The 16,412-nt window shown below is 29.5% G+C and overlaps 2 protein-coding genes across 3 annotated transcripts; both read left to right on the top strand.

The window, feature by feature from the left end:
- Positions 1 to 5,559: 5,559 nt before the first annotated feature.
- Positions 5,560 to 9,297, top strand: LOC145039881 (uncharacterized). Its single transcript, XM_078987883.1, has 5 exons — positions 5,560 to 5,960; positions 6,028 to 6,389; positions 6,502 to 7,309; positions 7,628 to 7,719; positions 7,853 to 9,297. The coding sequence occupies exons 1-5, from the start codon at positions 5,560 to 5,562 to the stop codon at positions 9,295 to 9,297; spliced, it is 3,108 nt and encodes a 1,035-aa protein (XP_078844009.1).
- Positions 9,298 to 11,081: 1,784 nt separating this feature from the next.
- Positions 11,082 to 14,661, top strand: LOC145042348 (protein LAZ1-like). Of its 2 annotated transcripts, XM_078990739.1 has the most exons (8): positions 11,086 to 11,508; positions 11,742 to 11,798; positions 11,967 to 12,075; positions 12,151 to 12,335; positions 12,445 to 12,533; positions 12,633 to 12,894; positions 13,694 to 13,945; positions 14,054 to 14,661. In XM_078990739.1, exons 1-8 carry the CDS (start codon positions 11,347 to 11,349, stop codon positions 14,417 to 14,419), a joined length of 1,482 nt encoding a protein of 493 aa, XP_078846865.1. In that variant the 5' UTR covers positions 11,086 to 11,346; the 3' UTR covers positions 14,420 to 14,661. The 2 variants fall into 2 exon arrangements, with proteins under 2 accessions (XP_078846866.1, XP_078846865.1); XM_078990740.1 differs by lacking the exon at positions 14,054 to 14,661 and having other exon boundaries at positions 11,082 to 11,508; positions 13,689 to 13,904.
- The last annotated feature ends 1,751 nt before the right edge of the window (positions 14,662 to 16,412 follow it).

Here is a 16,412-nt window from a genome sequence, read left to right as displayed (position 1 = left end):
ATAAAGCGACATAAAACATACCAGGAGCATCAACAAGGGCAAAAAGGCCAATAAACCTCATATGAAGGAAGCAAGAATCATCCGAAACCAAGTATACCAGGGTCTAGCAAGAAAAAGACAACACAATCAAGTAGTAAACAACATAAATGAAGCCACCCAACACAAAAGGGAAAAACATTCCAACTTATAGCAAAACCAAAAGGGCTAAACAGTCCATCTAACAGAAACATCATTATTGCAGTTTTTTAGCCAAATGGCAAAAACTTCAAATTCGTATACAATATAAAAATAAAAATAAAAATCTGTTATTCTTTGTGGAAACCACGGGTAAGAATAAAATATTGATAATTAAATATTGTAATCACTAATCAAAGACTTCTAAAAATTTGGATAGACTACCGATAGCAATAGTAGTATAATGCTTAATTAAGAAAAAATAAAAAAGAAAATAGACGTAACAATAAGATAGTATTTTACACAAGCAAAACCAAAATGTGTGAAACTTTTTTGAAGAAAAAAGCATTATATGTTGCTAATTTCTATATTTCCTCAACTTCCTTTGTGCCACCATATAGTTTTGTTGTATAACATATGGTCATATCCCAGTTATAATAAGCCTATAGTTAGACAAAATAAAATTAGCATATGTTAAGAAGATAAACTTAATTATACTCACATTCAATTTTTTCTTACTTCATGAAGGGTAGGGTTTATATTGGTAGCTATAACACAGTTTTCGCAAGGTTCTTCAAGTTAAGCAGCTTTGGAAGGTGTATTAGTACCTCACACTGTACATGAGATAATGCAGCAACTCCGGTCCATCCATTTATTGGGTATGCAGCTTGAAGATATATCAAACAAACAAAAACATGTCATTTTTTCTAAAATAAGCGCTTAACATTTTTTTTTCTTTTATCAAGTGTTTTTTAAAGAAAATATTATATGACAAACTAACAAAACTATTATATGAATACAAATATTTTTTGAGGTAAATAAATATTTTAAATATGGGAAAATGACTTAAAATGGTAATTATATTTTTGTAAGAACATTGTTATTTGTTGCAATTTGCATCAGGTGACCATGTCCAGAAAGAAGGAATTTGCTCAGAGTTTTGGATCTCCCTTTCTGGTATTTGATCATAATTTGGTAAAATTCATGATTAAAACAATTTTCCTATTCCATAGCTATTTACTTTTCATTATTGCGGTTTTTTAGCCAAATGGCAAAAACTTCAAATTCGTATAAAATATAAAAATAAAAATACTAATCTGTTATTCTTTGTATTTAATAGAAAAGTATAATTATGCCCTTTCCTATTAATCTTGCCCTGTTCCTATCATTGTTTGTTTTTCTGTTTATGTCGTATACTAAAAAACTATCATTATTTATTTTTAATAGAAAACGACAATTCTGCCCTTATATATGGACCGTTTTACCAAATAACTTATTTCATAATATAGCGGCCTACTTCTCATATAAAGCCACATAAAGGGCAACAGACTAATAGGAATGAATCAAAAAAAGGCAATCAACTATAAAGCTACATAAAACATACCAGGAGCATCAACAAGGACAAAAAGGCCAATAAACCTCATATGAAGGAAGCAAGAATCAGCAGACATCCCAAACCAAGTATACCAGGGTCTAGCAAGAAAAAGACAACAAATTGAAATAGTAAACAACATAAATGAAGCCACCCAGCACAAAAGGGAAAAACATTCCAACTTATAGCAAAACCAAAAGGGCAAAACAGTCCATCTAAGAGAAACATCAGGTCAATGGTTTGTAATCTTTATCAATCAACACATCAATAGGGTTTAATAGGTTAAACAAAAGATGGTTGACAATTGTTTGGATCTCCCTTTCTGGTATCTGATCATAATTTTCCTATTCAGGATTAAAACAATTAATTTATTGAGCATATAATTACTTTTCAGATATCTGTATCTACTTTTTAATCAAATATGATAACATAATAAATAGTTTTTTAGTTTCTTTTGTTTTAACTAAATAAGAAAAATGTAAGGTACAATAAACAAATTAATAAGTTTTAGTTTCCAAATACAAGAATTATGCATAATACTATATATATATATATATATATATATATATATATATATATATATATATATATATATATATATATATATATATATATATATATATTGTTTTCAACACATGGTGGGTTTTTTAATTTTTTTTTTAATATTAAATTATTTTTGTACAAATAAAATTTTAAAATACAATCTAAATTAAATAATATTAACAAATATCACAAAAAATGAAACTTCAAGGTATTTTTTTATTTATTCGTATTAATATAAATCATTGAATAATTTTGCACAAAATTAAGCCTAATGTTTAGCAAATTCAAATTTCAAAATTTTAAAATAATACTCACACAATACGAAATTCAAAACTTTTAGCAAATTGAAAAATACCTGATTGTGTTTCCATTCTTAATCGATTTCGAGGTATTCTTTTGAAGTTCTTCAATTTTCGCTAATATCTTTATAAACAAGAGTTCTGCAAAAATAAAACCAGGTAAATTTCTTCCCAATAATGTATGTTCTGTTAATAAAACCTAAGATTCACAAACAATTGACCATCTCTTACCTTCAATCTTGCTGTCTTCAACCCCCAATTTTTCGTTTCTTCAGTCTTTGAGTTCGACATCGACTATTTATTGATGTAAGTCTCTGAGTTCGACATTGACTTTGGTTGTAAGTTTCTCTTCCACATCTCTTACCTTCGTCACTTCCTTCATCGACTATTAATTGATGTAAGTCTCTGGTGACGATATCCTCTTCCGAATCGTTCCACATTCCATTTCAAAACACCCGATAATATGTAACTAATCGCATCCTTCTCATTTCCTGATTTTCGAGAATATCGACACAAATCGTTCTATGCTGTTTAATCGTCAACGTTCTGACCTACATACACATTCTGAATGATAGCTCCATTTCATTTTTTGTACGCCACAAACGAGATTTGTAGTCAATTGGATAGATATGTTTAGGGCTACGTTTAATTGTACCCATCCATTCGTCATTTCTTTCTTTTTCGAATACCTAGAAATGGAGAAATGTAGATTCGTACGTTAGGTTTGGGAGGTTAGGGATGTTTCATACGTGGCTGCCAATTTTTGAAAATAGGGGATATTAATGATAAATTATACATTTCAAAGTGTATAAAGTAAAAAAAATTATTAACCTATAATAAATCTATGACTATAATGACAATACTAAACTGCAATTCTATATTACAATTTATAATTTAAAAAAAAAAATTAGTAGTATTGATGTATATAATATTGATGTACAAATCATTTTTAAGACAAATGATTTAGTGGTATTGTCATAATTTTATATTTAGGTTTTATTGACATAAAAATATTAGATTGTAACTACATTACAACTATGGTCCCACTTATATTATATTTACTTTATTTATTTTTTTCGATGGCTTTTGTCTAATTTTAAATAATAAATCCGATTGTGTTGTTTTATTAATTATGTGCATAGCATTTATTTTTTTAACTGAATTGTGTTAATTGTTCAGAACGCAAGCAGATCATGAAGTCGGTTAATTCTAAAAAAACTAGAAAATTAAATACTTTTTACTTAGAAAATAGACAACACGTTAATTTGTCTGCTACATCAATCAAACAATCTTCAACCGCTACTAATGTTCTTTCTTCAATTAAAAATGGTATGTTTATCATTTACAATTTTTTAATTTTATTTTTACATATTTTTTAAGTTCTTTGTATATTCTTTAATAACATAAAAATATGTACTATTCTAACACCAACCCGTATTAACATGACAAGAAAAAGCAAATATATTATCTGCTTCGTTGTACGTTGAATCTTCATCATCTGGAATATTTTTTAACAAAGGTTACAAAGGTACATTTATTTCTTCACTATTATTAATATTCTATATCAATACAATTATCTACCTACTGTTAACTTTATATCATATGCTTATATTTCTTATGTAGAAAAAAACAACCATATCTACTACTTGCAAGCAAAAGAGAATAGAAGACAGAGAAAATTATATTTGGATAATAAGCGATTGAAGACAACAAATATAAGATCCATCATTCTAAATCCATCAACTCCACATGTCTTAAAAAACATGGATAGCTGTAATTTTCTTATTAAAATCAACCACGTTTTACACTTCTTTTAACTGAAAAATACAATACATAAATTCTCAGCTTTTTATGTTATTACCCTATAATCTTATATAATTTTACCTTCTTATTTTGTTTTTTACGTCATGTCTTCAATTTTTATAATATATTTTTTTTGCAGATCAATTTAAGAGTGTTGGTCTTCAAAATGAAAATGTTCATTCATATAGATCCCGAGGAAATGAAAATACGCCCTTACAATTTTCTCCTTCATACATAAATGTTAGAACTCCGTTATCTAACATTACAAATGGTAATAATTTTCTTTTTAAATTTACTATAATGCATTCTCTAATAAATTTATAATCTTTTTTTTAATATACTATTATTTGTTTAAGCTAACATTGGTTTCAATAACTACCCCACTTCAACGTTAGCAAATAAAAGTAACTACTCTGTGCTTTCAAAAGATATGACATCCATAACTGCATCTACAATATGTCAATCTTCATTATCGATCATATTAAATCCAGGATGTCATAAATTAAAAAGGAAATCGAAACATTTATCTCCTATTCCATTAATTGACCTGACAGCAGATGTAGAAAATATACATGAGGTCGTATCTGAAAACTTAATCGTTGGTATTTCCAAAGGTAAACAAAAATATATCCATTTTTATTATTTTTACAAATCAATTCCTATATGGTATATATTTATAAAGTTAGTATTATATTAATAACACTTAATTTTTTTACAGAATATTTGGATCATGGTGATCAGATTGTTGTATGCCAAACATGTCGTGCAAAGTTATGGATAAATGAATCCATTAGAGGCAAACAAAAAAAGAGCACAAATTTTTCATTATATTGTGGTTATGGCAAGGTTCAACTACCAGATTTAAAAAAGGCACCACTAACTTATGAAAGAATGTTTCAATCAAACGATTGTAAAAGCAAAAACTTCAGGAAAAATATACGACGTTACAATTCAATGTTTTCTTTTACATCGATGGGTGGTAAGATTGATTCTTCAATCAATAGAGGAAATGCTCCATACATTTTCAGACTTGGTGGCCAAAATTATCATAGTATTGGAAGTCTTTTACCAGCAAAAGGATCGCAACCAAAATTCTCTCAGTTATACATTTATGATACTGATAATGAAAATTCAAATAGGCAGAGATGTTTTCGGTAAATTTTCAGTTTTCTTATTCATACTCTATTTTAATATATATATATATATATATATATATATATATATATATATATATATATTGCTGATGTTATTTATATTTTCCATTCATATATTGGGAAAAACCAACAATCTACATCATTTGATAATGAAATTATTGAAGAATTGAAGGTCATGCTAGATTCAAATAATGTCTTGGTTAGCTCTTATAGAATGGTAAGAGATGCTTTTCAGAAAAATCCTCACGTTGATATGAAGTTAAGAATTATCGGGAAAAGGAATCGTGATGGAAGAACATATAACCTACCAACTGCTTCTAAGGTTGCAGCTTTAATTGTAAGTGACATTTCAGATTCGATTGAAAATAGAGATATCGTTGTTCAAACAAAATCGGGTTTTCTACAACGTATTAGTGAATTGCATCCTTCTTACCTTCCTCTCCAATATCCACTACTATTTCCATATGGGGATGATGGTTATAGTGTTGACATTCTTCATAGAGGAATTACAGATACAACCAACAACAAGCGGGCGACATGTACAATGAGAGAATTTTTCTCTTTTAGAATTCAAGACAGGGATCATTCGTTCCCACTTATTCTTAATTCAAAAAGGTTGTTTCAACAATTTCTGGTAGATGCGTATACTATGATTGAAAGTGAGATTGCATTATATACGCAGACAACAACATCTTCTTAGATGCGAGTCTTATGAGAATTTACGTAAGCAAAAAGCTCAAGGAGCTACAAGTATCTCCAACGTCGGACAACGTGTCATATTACCTTCATCATTTACTGGTGGTGCACGCTATATGCTTCAAAACTATTTGGATGTCATGTCGTTATGTAAATGGTATGGATATCCTGATTTCTTCATAACCTTTACGTGTAATCCCAAATGGCCAGAGGTGAAAACGTTTCTTAAGGATACTTCACTTCAACCAGAAGACAGACCTGATATACTATGTAGGTTGTTCAAGATCAGGCTTGATGCATTTATTAAAGACTTAAGGAAGAATCATATCTTCAGCATAGTTCAAGCAGGTATTTAAAATTAACTTATTTCATAATTCATGAGATTAAATGCTTTTTATTTCATATTTTTAACATTTTGCTTATGGTCTAACCATATTTTTTTGTGCAAAATATTTTGCAGTTGTTTATACAATTGAATTTCAAAAAAGAGGTTTGCCACATAGTCATATATGTCTATTCATGCATTCTGACTACAAGCTACCCACTGTTGAATTAATCGATCCCATAATATCTACCGAAATACCAAACAAAGATGAAGATCCTGAATTGTATTCACTTGTGAATGAGTTCATGATTCATGGTCCATGTGGAGCTGAAAATATCAATTGCCCATGCATGGTGGACAAAAAGTGCTCTAAAAACTTTCCAAAGCAATTTTGCAATCATACATCTGTTGATCAGGATGGTTTTCCCTTATATAGGAGAAGAAACAATGGTCATTTTGTTGAAAAATCAGGTGTCAAGTTGGATAATATAAATGTTGTCCCCTACAACAAATATCTATTGAAAAGATATCAGGCACATATTAATGTTGAATGGTGCAATCAGGGATCATCTATAAAGTATTTATTCAAATACATAAACAAAGGACCAGATAGAGCTACAATTGCCGTTGTACGAAGCAACAATGATTGTGATAATCATGATGCTGTCGATGAAATAAATGAATATTACGATTGTAGATATTTATCTGCATGTGAAGCATCATGGAGAATTTTTACATATGATGTTCATTACAGATATCCTTCTGTGGTTAGACTACCTTTTCATCTTCCTGGTCACCAGCAGATTGTATATGGGGAAGACGATGATATTAATGATGTTTTGGATAAACCTTCTGTTGATGCTTCAATGTTCACAGCTTGGATGGAGTGTAATGTAATTTCAAGTGATGCACGAAAACTTACGTATGTTGAGTTTCCTACAAAGTTTGTTTGGAATCGTACGGATAGGTTTTGGAAGCCTACGGAAGTAGGAAAGTGCATTGGTAGAATTCATTCAGTTTCACCTAATCTAGAGGAAGCTTATTTCTTAAGGATTCTTTAAAATAAGGTGAAAGGTCCGAGATCATTTGAAGATATTCGCACAGTAAATGGTGAAGAATATTTGTCTTTTAGAGATGCTTGTTATGCTCTTGGGCTTTTGGATTATGACAAAGAATACATCGATGCAATTAAAGAAGCAAGTCATTCTGGATCTGGTTTTTATCTATGATTTTTATTTGCCACATTGTTGATGTGTAACAGTATGTCTAAACCAGAAGTTGTTTGGGAAAATACATGGGAATATTTGGCGGATGGAATTCTTTTTAATCAACGACAGAGATTAAAGTTATCAGGTATTAAAATTTTATTATTATTATTTATTTAAAAATTAAATTATTTATTTTCTAACATACATTTGATAAATTTTTAATTATAAGTAAATATTGGTAATAATATATGTAATTAATTTGATATTTTGTCCTCCAGGCTTAACTCTTAGTGAAGATCGGCTTATGAATTTAACTCTGTACGAGATAGAACATATTTTACTTCGTAACAACAACACTCTCAAAAATTATAAAAACATGCCTTACCCGGACGTTGATTATGTTTCTTCTTCAAACAATCGACTTATCACCGAGGAGCTAGATTATGACATTTCCATTATAAAGACTGAGTTTGACCGTATGTTTCTCGCATTAACAAATGAGAAACGTGACATTTTCCTTGATATCATGGGTGCAGTTAAAAAAAATAAAGGAGATGTCTTCTTTGTTTATGGTTATGGTGGAACAGGTAAAACTTTTTTATGGAAGACAATATCTGCAGCAATTAGATGTGATGGTCATATCGTTTTAAATGTTGCTTCAAGTGGAATTGCTTCGTTATTCTTGCCCGGAGGTAGAACAGCCCACTCTCGATTTATAATTCCATTTGAACTTACTGAGGATTCTGTATGTAAAATAAATCGAAGTAGTGAGCTCGCTAGCTTATTGAGAAAAACATCTTTGATAATTTGGGATGAAGCACCTATGGTCCGTAAGCATGCATTTGAAGCTTTAGATCGAAGTTTAAAAGATGTATTGAGGTCTGAAAATTCTACCGAGTCGAATATTCCATTTGGAGGGAAAGTTATTGTTTTTGGAGGAGATTTCAGACAAATTTTGTCTGTTATTTCGGGTGGCAGCAGACAAAACATTGTTAACGCTTCTTTAAGTCCTTCATATTTATGGCAACATTGCAAAATCCATAAGTTAACAAAAAACATGAGGCTAACGGTTGGAAGGGATCAATCTGCTGTAGAAAAAATAAAAGATTTTGCAGAATGGCTATTGGATATAGGAGAAGGAAAACTTGGTGGTCAGAATGACGGCGAAACGGTTATTGATATTCCAGATGATATTCTCATTAGTGATCCAAAGGATCCTATAGGTTCATTAATTGAGTTTGTATATCCTTCGATTTTGGATAATTACAACAATACAAGTTATTTTCAAGAAAGAGCAATACTAGCTCCAAAGAATGAAGTGGTTCAGGAAATAAATGACCGTTTGCTATTGAAGTTTTCAGGAGATGAGGTTGAATGTTTAAGTTCAGATAGTATATGCCAATCTGAATTTGTCCATGATCAATTTGATGCAGATTTATACTCACTTGATGTTTTAAATGGTCTCAAAGTTTCGGGTCTACCAAATCATAAGTTAGTTTTAAAAATCGGTGTTCCGGTTATGTTACTAAGAAATATTGATCAAAAAAATGGCTTATGTAATGGAACAAGACTCCAAGTGATATCATTGGGCAAACGTGTTATCGAGGCACGTATCTTATATGGAACTAATATTGGAAATCGGACTTTTATTCCAAGAATGTCTTTAACGCCATCAGAAAAAAAATTCCATTCAAATTCAAAAGAAGACAGTTTCCATTATTAATAAGAGTCAAGGACTATCGTTATCCAAGGTTGGCTTGTACCTCAAAGATCCTGTTTTTTCACATGGGCAATTATATGTTGCCTTATCTAGAGTTCAAAGCAGAGAGAGATTAAAATTGTTAATTTTAGATAAAGATGGTAACATAACCAATAAAACTTCCAATGTTGTTTATAAAGAAGTTTTTGGTAATTTATAATCAATTATTTTGTATCATCTTTTATTTATTTTTAGTATTAATTAATTAAATTATATAACTTCATAAAATTATATTAATATATTCTATTTGATTTATTCATGTTAAGTAACTTATAATATTTCATTGTTTTTCCTTTATTCATGTTAATTACATTACTTTAAATAAATTTTTATAATTAAAAATTCATTATTGCTTAAAATTTATAAATTCTAAATACTTACAAATGCCAATCTTAATAAAATAAATATACTATTATTATGTATTTATCTTTTTTTTTTTTCTTAACTATGGTATCTTTCGTATATTATGTAATCAAAATTATGATTCTATTTAAATCAATCAACTGTGGGTCCCACGAATTTTACACCTAGTATATATATATATATATATATATATATATATATATATATATATATATATATATATATATATATATATATATATATATATATATATATATATATATATATATATAATTGAAAAAAATTGAAAATTGACATTTGAAAAGTACAGAAAAATAAGGAACACAATTATATTTCGAAATGAATGGCAAAGTTGGAATTTCAGTTAGAAGATTTGAACGGAAAAAATGAAGGTGGAGGAGCGGCGTTTTTGTACTGTTTTATTAAAGGAGATGATGAAGGGTAAAGTTGAAATTTCAGATAGAAGATTTGAACGGGAAAGATGAAGGTGGATGAACTAATAGAAATGTCACGTGACGTCTTTTTGTACTGTTTTATTAGAAAAAGATAATTAAGCTTTGAAATGGGTAACATTTTCTTGCTATTGGGCTTAAATTAGCCTTGCCTTTATAAGTACAAATTAGTCAATACGTGGCCCATCGTGTTAACTTAACATGTTGGAGTTTGACTTATTGAACTTTTAAGCATTACCTTTGCGTCACATAGTGGAATTTGTGTCGGACCAACTTCTTGCGAATTATTCACTCAATCACTCGTCTATAAAATTGACTGCTTTTCTATTTTTTATTTTATTTTATTTTATTATTTTATTATTTTTTTTTTCCATTTTAGTTGATTTTTTTGTTCATATCAATGAGAGAGTAATTATAAGTTATTTATACAATTACGAGTCAATTTGTATTATATATTATTATTATTAGAGAAATTGCCAAAACTAAAAAATACAGATCAAAGTGAAAAATATCAAATTGTTAAAATGTCATCGACGCTCATTTATTTATGTAATGTATTAATGTATCAGTTATTTATAATTGCTCATATTTTCATGATGTTGTGAGAATTTTACTTTTATTTTTGTGTTTTGGGTGTGTAAAAATTGATTACGATACTTGAAAATTCTACTGAGCTAGATACAAGTATTACAAATTGAAATCACAAAAGTAAATGAAAATACTTATTTATTTATTTATTAAATAGAGTTAAACTTTAAAATTTTAGATATGAAATTATTATCTTGATTTTTATGATTCAAAAGATATTTTCTCTATAAAATTCGAAAGATATAATTAAATATTCATCAAATATAAAAAATATATATATGGTTTTATCATAAAACATATAATATAAAACTCATATACGTGTAATTTTAAATATCTTGCATAAAATAAAAAATATGAAATCTACAGGTTACAATTTTGACAAGCAATCGCGGTCTTCCCGGAATTGCAATCCGCCTCTCAAAATCCTCCGTATCCCCGCCCAATTTACGAACATCCACTGCAAATCCAACCAATTGACCAGGGTTTTGGGGTTAAGCTTTCGATTTCGAGGGAGAATAATCATTATAATCACTCAATCAATCTTGTTCCCTTTTCAGGAGTTCTCCCTAAGTTCATTGAAGCAAACCCTTGTTTTTCTTTAGCTCTGCTGATGAACAAGTTGGGAGCAGGAGACTTTTCGAATTTGGTCGTAGCTCTCAAGTTGTCTCCACCTCCATGGCCAACAGTAGTTGCTGGTGTCTTTGTTTTCATCAGTCTAACCCTTTCAATTTACTTGCTGTTCGAACACCTCTCTGCTTACAAGAATCCCGAGGTCTATCTCTATATCCACAAGCATGCTTAATTTGTTTTCGATTTATCGAACTTTGAGTTTTTTCGTTCTTATCGATCATATGAACTTTTTTTTGCACTAAAGATGCTCATATGGTCGTCTGCTCTACAATAACCAAAAACAGAAAACTCAAATTCAAAATCAATAGATCCCGATCAGCTTCTGTGTGTAATTGTTCTCCGACTGATGATTGATTGTTGTTATTTGGTTAACAGGAACAGAAGTTTTTGTTTGGCATTATACTCATGGCACCTTGTTATGCAGTTGAATCAGTAAGCAACGACTTAATGATATTTAAGGAAAACTTTGATTGCTTTTACATATAAGGCATCTATTGATACTTATATCTCTGGAAATATTGGTTTGCTGAATTTATCTTTATGGCATTATCAATCTTATACATACCAATTTTGTTATAATTAAAATTTTTCTTTTTGCAGTTTATATCGTTGTTGAATCCATCAATTAGTGTTGATATTGAGATTCTGCGAGATTGCTATGAAGCTTTTGCCATGTATTGCTTTGGAAGATACCTTATTGCATGCTTGGGTATGTTTCTTCTCTTCTAACTTAAATCAAGAATCCAGAAACCTTGACAATGTTTTTATTTTTTTATATTGTAAGGGGGTGAGGAAAGGGCAATTGAGTTTCTAGAGAGAGAAGGGCGTGCAGGATCTAAAACCCCTCTACTTGAGCCAAGTTCTGAACATGGAACATTCAAACATGTATTTCCAATGAGTCTCTTCTTAAAACCATGGAGATTAGGTCAAAGGGTTTACCAAATCATCAAAATTGGAATTGTACAGTATGTAAGTTTCCTCATGAACACAAAAAAATAAAAAAAAAATCTCTCTTTTTTATTGCTGATGAATTGATGAACATAAACACATAATCACATATTGCTTCCTTCTTTAACAGATGATTATAAAGGCTTTTACAGCTGTTCTAGCTGTGATTCTTGAAGCCTTTGATGTATATTGTGAAGGTGAATTCAAATGGGGTTGTGGGTAAGATAAGATTTCACAATTTGTGATTCCAAATGGATTATAAACCATAAAGAATTTAGTATTTACTAACATTATTTTTGAACTTGTTTAAATGTGTAGGTATCCTTACACAGCTGTAATTTTAAATTTCAGCCAATCATGGGCTTTGTATTGCTTAGTTATGTTTTATGAAATTACAGCTGATGAGCTGGCACATATTCATCCACTAGCGAAATTTTTAACATTTAAATCAATTGTATTTTTGACATGGTGGCAAGGTGTGGCTATTGCCCTTCTTTCTTCCTTTGGGCTACTCAGAAGTCCCATTGCTCAAACATTACAGTTCCAATCCAGTGTCCAAGATTTCATTATCTGCATTGAGGTAATTTTCTTTGACCAAATCTAGTTAAATATAGGTTTAATGCAAAAAATAGCAACCTACTTTCATTGGCTGTTTTTGAAAAATCTTCCTAATTATAGCAATGTCATCCAAATACAAAGCTATAGTTGGTAGATTTTTTTTTAAAGGAAATCTACTGAAAAGTCCTTATGTTTAGTCCTCATAATCGATTTAGTCCCTGTCTTTTGTTTTTAGTCAATTAAGTCCTAAAAACCAGAATCTGTATTCATTTTGACCCTTTTACCCGGTCAACAGGTCATCCAACTTTCAAAAATCACACTTTTGACCTAGATTTTAAGCTTTATTACAATTTTTTCCAAAATTTACTCTTTTAGTCCAGATTTTAAATTTTTAGTACGAATTTGGTCTAAAAATTACACTTTTGGCCCAGATTTTAAATTTTATTATAAATTTGGTCCAAATTTTACACTTTTGGTTTAGACTTCAAAATTTTGTTACAAAATTTAGGATGAATTTGTAACAAAATTTTGAAATCTAGGCCAAAAGTGTAAATTTTGGACCAAATGTGTAATAAAATTTAAAATCTGGGCCAAAAGTGTAAATTTTGGAAGTTGGATTACCGGGTAAAATGGTCGAAATGAATACAATTTACGGTTTTTGGGACTTAATTGACAAAAAAAAGTATAACGATAAGGACTAAATCGATTATGAGGCCTAAACATAAGGACTATTCAGTAGATTTCCCTTTTTTTAAACTTCCTTAGAAAAAACATTGTTGGTGTTGAAGGTTAACAGGTGTTATTGTATTAATCCAGGACAGATGGGGATTGCTTCTGTGGTTCACCTATACGTGTTCCCTTCAAAGCCATACGAATTAATGGGAGACCTTTTTAAGGGAAATGTTTCAGTTCTTGGAGACTACGCATCCACTGACTCTCCAATCGATCCTGATGAGATTAGAGACAGTGAACGCCCTACAAAACTACGCCTCCCTCAACCCAATAATGACATCAAGACCAAAACAGCCATTAGAGAAAGCGTTCGCGATGTCTTTGTTGGTGGTGGCGAATACGTAAATATTCTCATTCTCATTCACATTCTCTTTTCATATCAACTTTTTTTTTTTTTTTTTTTTTTTTTTTTTTTTTTTTTTTTAAAAAATTTGTATTTCTTGATGCAGATTGTTAATGATTTGAGGTTTACGATGAATCAAGCTGTAGTACCTGTTGAAAAAGGGTTCACGAGATTCAATCAAAAACTACATAAAATTTCCCAAAACATTAAGAAAGGGAACACGGATAAGAGAACGAAAGACGATAGTTGTATCAATGAATCGCCTACGAAAAGAATAATACGCGGAATCGACGACCCGCTTTTAAACGGAAGCTTCAGCGACAGCGGCGCCTCTGCCGCCAAGAAAAAGAGGCGGCACCACCAGCGGAAGCTTTCTGGATATACGAGCGGCGAGAGTGGCGGTGAGAGTAGTAGTGAACAAATGTTTGGTGGGTATCAGATTCATGGAAGGAGGTGGGTCACTAAGGAGTAAATGCAAGAAATAGCAACACACTTTTATTTATTTGTATATTAAATTTTGTATTTGGATGATATTGCTATAGTTGGGTATATTTTTTAAAGTACGAGCCCATCTTCCTTGATCTGATGTGGGGATACTCTGATTTACCTCTTTCATGTTGGTTGTGGGACTGAATGATGTTGTATATCTTTTTATAATGTGTAGAGTTGAAAGTAGAATGGGATAATAAGTAAATGGAAGTGTGTTTTTATTTCTTGTTTTTATAATCCTAATGAAAACTGTAACTCAAAAATTACTACGATTATAAAAGAATTCAAAAATTATAAAGAATGCAATGTTTATATTAATCATTATAGATTAAAATTATAAAACATGAAAATACAAGTTGTAAAAAATATGATAAAAACCGGTCCAGTAAAAGCCCGAATAAAGTCTAGTCCAACACAAGATCCGTTAGGACGTTAGTATGGACTGTGCACATGCGTAAATGATAAATCTTTTGTTTTATATATATATATATATATATATATATATAGGGTAAAGTGAATATACCTAACAACCTTATATAAGCTTAGGTACCTAACTCTATAATACTACATCGGTTTGTATCATATTTAGATTGTAATTGCCTAAGGTTCTTAAACTTCAACCTTATAACTTGATTACTTCCAAAATCTTTGGATTTTCAACAATATCTTTATTATACATCATGTCTTTCTATCGAATACCACCTATGGGCTTCATATCCTACCGCTACAAATGAAAGGATGTAGGAGAAATATAATGATGAATTTCCAATTTTTTTTTGAAGTAAATCAAGTTTAGGGATAAAGTAAGAACCTTGGATGATTGCAATGAAAATTTAATGCAAAATGACGTAGTTTGATGAGGTTAGGTATGTAAGCTTATATAAGGTTGTTAGGTATATTCACTTTATCCATATATATATATATATATATATATATATATATATATATATATATATATATATATATATATATATATATATATATATATATATATATATATATATATATATGGAAAAATGAATATCTAGCTGTCATGTATATATAATATTAGGTATAGAACCATCAAAATTGATTTCATTTTGTTTAAAACACATAATTTTTTTCATTATTAGTTTCTTTCTATTTATTTTAGAGCTCATATTATTTCCGATTTCATAATTTATCCTCAACATTTATGTATTTCGAATGTGTTGTTTATATTAGACCTCTAGTACGTTTCATAACTTTCTTTGACAACTACCATATGTATATTTGAATGGTTTTTTTTATGTGTTATGAAAAGAAGTTTATTGAGTTTTTAATTAACAATTTCAATCTATTACTATAGTTTTATATATTAATTTTGAAAATGAAGATTTATAGGTAGTTGATAAGGTATTCTTATACATGGTTTGTAGTGTAAAATTAAATATTTAAAACTCCATAAAAATATATACAAATCCTATCATCTAGTATTATAGAAGATACAAGAAAGTTGGTAGAGAGATTTGATTGCATTTTCTTAAAATTATGCAGTTTTTAATGGTTTCATATCTAATATTAGATACATAACAGCCACATATTCCCTAAGCCCATATATGTGTGTGTCTATATATATATATATATATATATATATATATATATATATATATATATATATATATATATATATATATATATATATATATATATATATATAGCGTGAGGTTCAATAGAAAACCATAATTAACCAAGAGACCAACGAACCAATCGTGAGCGTCGGAAATCATAACGATCAATGGCCAAGGAAATATATGTACACTTTTACATTGAACGCAAACACACCAGATTATACCAAAAAATCAACCCTTTACAAAAAAAAACTCACCACTTTTTTCGTTTAAATTTTTTTAGCCCATGTTTTTTATCGAAAAAAAAAACCCGAATATTTCTTTGTTTACGATTTTTCGTACTCTTTCCAAGGAGATCCATAATGATATATAAAAAACGAACTTTTA

Source organism: Lactuca saligna, chromosome 4 (genome assembly GCF_052625555.1).
Source record: "Lactuca saligna cultivar CGN05327 chromosome 4, ASM5262555v1, whole genome shotgun sequence".
Classification (NCBI taxonomy): domain Eukaryota; kingdom Viridiplantae; phylum Streptophyta; class Magnoliopsida; order Asterales; family Asteraceae; genus Lactuca; species Lactuca saligna.
This window is presented reverse-complemented; position numbering and strand designations above follow the sequence as displayed.